Raw genomic sequence first — 2,957 nt, 5'->3', positions numbered from 1 at the left:
TTTTTTTTTTTTTTTTTTTTTTTTCTGATAACTTGAAAAAGAATTGAAGACTTTATATTGGACATAAATGGTTCTAGTTATAAAACTTTGGATTGGAGTAGTAATCAACTGGTGGGTATGTATTAAGAAAGGAGTAGTAGTAATTAAAATGAAACGAATGTGGACTTGTTACATTTTCTATATCAAGAAGATTCACATTCTATTGTTTATCAGTGTTTGTATCTTTTATCTTTTTGATGTTCATGTTGTTGTTTCCTTGCGTGCCACTTTTAGACATTTGGTTGGTTATATGGCAGTAAGTCTCATCACGGCAGTAACAGGAGCCTGATTAGGTTGTATTAACTTTGCTTTTTGGTATAACCTTTATTTGTGTATCTGATGCTTTCTCTTTATCAAGGATCAGTTCTTGCCTACCTTTTACATTCTTGGTTTGTTGCTTAGAGCTAAGTTACCTGTTGATAGATTCTTATTATATACAGCTTATTTATGGGATGATGCGTGGACACTCTTTACTATCTAGTTTCCAGAGACTTATCTTGTTGTTGTTGTTGTCAAATGTAAACATAATCTGAGCTGGAAAAGAATAGTTAAAGCTTGCAAAATTTCTGGCTGCATTATGCATGGTTTTGCTTTGTCTGATTTCAGTACACTGCAGACACAATTATTTTTACCTGCTCACTGCATCAATTTCCCTCATTTTGACAGTAAGTAATTAGTAAGCACTAATAATAATTCATGTGTCATGTTTAATTTTTAAATCTCGTTTGTTCTGTGGCAGTGAACTCCTTGTGGTAATTGTTCAATTTATTGTATGATTAAGATCCTGTGAATCTGTGAAAGACCTTGTGTAGTAGGTATCAGGAGCTGCCGAGCTGGTGATGACATTAAAATTAACCTCTGTGGTCACCTCGTTCTCTATCTGTGCTCTTTTGCTTAAATGTTTTATGTACTCATCTTGTTGTTGGTCAGAACTCAGAATCTCTGTTATATATGATGTTCCCTAACTTTTTAAGCTACCATTCTTGGAGCTGGACCCACGTTTTTTCTCCCTCAATTCGTCATGATCTACAAAGATATCTCATTCTACTCACACTCCACAGGCTCATCTTTGCTTCTTCTGGTGATCTACATGATTGTTTAGAGTTCTTGTGCAGATTCCGATGGTTTCTTGATGCTGCTTAAGAGTGTGTGTAAAAAACTTGATGCAGGGTTGCAGGAAGCAATGATGGAACTATTGAACCTGAAGCCTCCACATCACTTTTTATTGTTCTTCTGGTTCCTATCTATGCCGTTGTTTTCTTTGTTGGTTTGTTAGATGTCAAAGGAAGTGAAACCTTCTTCCAAATATCAATGTGTTTTATCCACTAACTGGAAAGATAAAAGTGTAATGTCTGAAGTCATTCATCCTTGGGAAAGACCAAAATCGTTGTCCTACATTACATAAAACCAACCAAGCCTAAACAAAAGTAACTGAATTCTTCCTGATCCGGTGGCTGTGTGTTATTCTAATCTTTTTCTTCTCTCCTTCGCAAATCCTGAACCTTCTCTGGGCACTCTGAACAGCACAAATAAATTTTGTAAAACATCAAAACAAAACTTCAGGTAGAAATTGGTGTTACTATACAGAACAAACACAAGTCATTACAAACCTGCAGTGCAGAAGCTGTTTTTAACCGTTTGTTTGCAACATTGGTAACCCCATCGATGAGCGTTCCACCATGATCCCCAAACACTAGTATGATTGTTAATGTAAATGTCTTCTGCATACTTCTCTGACAGTTTCATCTCCTGTACAACAATTAAAAAGAAATCACAAGCTGTTCATTAGTGAGTTGAATCAACAAGGAAAACCATACCTGTCCTTTTCTAATCCTCCCTGCTCCATCATAATGAGCTTCCCTTTCGCTTTGTCCAAGCAAAAGCGCCATAGGGTTTTCTGCTGTTGCAGCTGCATTCCCGTATTTACTGATGATTGCGTCCATATTCTGAGTTCTCTGTTTGTCTTCTGAGGCCTTGTAGCTCTTATATATCAATTCAGCTTGGGATGGAGCCGCCTGCATATGAATTCCCTTATCAAATGCGTCATAGGAATGGGCATTTAGCTGTTCAAACTCCAGAGCTTGACCACTGTTTCTCAAATGGTTATCTCCCTGGATATTAGATGATTAGCCAGGTAAGTTAGTGTCTATAACCGAGCATTCACTGATGAGCTAAGTAAATCACAACAACTAACCGAGTAAAACTTTTCGTTTGATAAGCATTGACTGATGAGAATATATATTGATACGGAACCAAGTAAATCACAACAACTAACCGAGTAAAACTTTTCGTTTGGATCAGCATCTGGAAGTGGGTCTTCACGCATGGATCTACTTTTGGGATCATAATATGCAGACTCTTCAGCAAGGTTTAGCAGATATTTTGCTGTATCTTCGTGGGTTCCTGAAACCAAGTAAAGCACTGATGAGCTACTCTCTAGGGAAGAAGAAATGAATAAAGGGTTCCAAATGTACCTTGTGCCTGTTGCCTTGTTTGCAGGATCCATCTGCTTCTTGCTCTCATCAACCCCAGCGTCACCCACCTTCGGGTCATCAAGTTTCCTCATCATTGCCTTCTGCAAATTCTTTTTTCTTGCCTCTTCTTTTGCCTGATCTAGAAGGTCCATCTTAGCATTATATTTAGAGAAATCATAACCATCCCATGGATCCCTTTTTGCAGCATAGTCCTTTTTAATCTTCATGATGTCCTGGTTCTGATCATCTGTAAGCAACTCTTGGCATTATGCCCATTCCCTCCACAACTATGAAATGCACAAAGATATACGTTAAAGCTTCAAAACTTCAAAAACAAGAACACAATCTACGGTTTTTAGCATACTTGCTACAGACTTCATTTGTTCCTTTATTTCCCCTTTTATCAGATCCAGTGTACCCTAGAAAAAAAAAAAAAAAAAAAAA

General features: G+C 37.3%; 1 protein-coding gene across 1 annotated transcript; it reads right to left on the bottom strand.

Annotated features, from left to right (window-relative positions):
- On the bottom strand, window positions 1,506–2,740 carry LOC104727865 (pre-mRNA-splicing factor SLU7-B-like). The gene is made up of 4 exons (XM_010446928.1): window positions 2,315–2,740; window positions 1,857–2,150; window positions 1,650–1,788; window positions 1,506–1,555 (listed from the first exon to the last, which is right to left on the bottom strand). Exons 1-4 carry the CDS (start codon window positions 2,738–2,740, stop codon window positions 1,506–1,508), a joined length of 909 nt encoding a protein of 302 aa, XP_010445230.1.

Source organism: Camelina sativa, chromosome 11 (genome assembly GCF_000633955.1).
Source record: "Camelina sativa cultivar DH55 chromosome 11, Cs, whole genome shotgun sequence".
Taxonomy (NCBI): Eukaryota; Viridiplantae; Streptophyta; class Magnoliopsida; order Brassicales; family Brassicaceae; genus Camelina; species Camelina sativa.
This window is presented reverse-complemented; position numbering and strand designations above follow the sequence as displayed.

Bases quoted from the DNA above. Each gene is read 5' to 3' on its own strand.
- LOC104727865 (XM_010446928.1), bottom strand. From the start codon at position 2,740: ATGAAGATTAAAAAGGACTATGCTGCAAAAAGGGATCCATGGGATGGT. The intron at 2,151-2,314 runs GTTAGTTGTTGT...TCTAATATCCAG, and splicing joins CAAACGAAAAGTTTTACTCG to GGAGATAACCATTTGAGAAA. The intron at 1,789-1,856 runs GTATGGTTTTCC...ATTGTTGTACAG, and splicing joins GGAGGATTAGAAAAGGACAG to GAGATGAAACTGTCAGAGAA.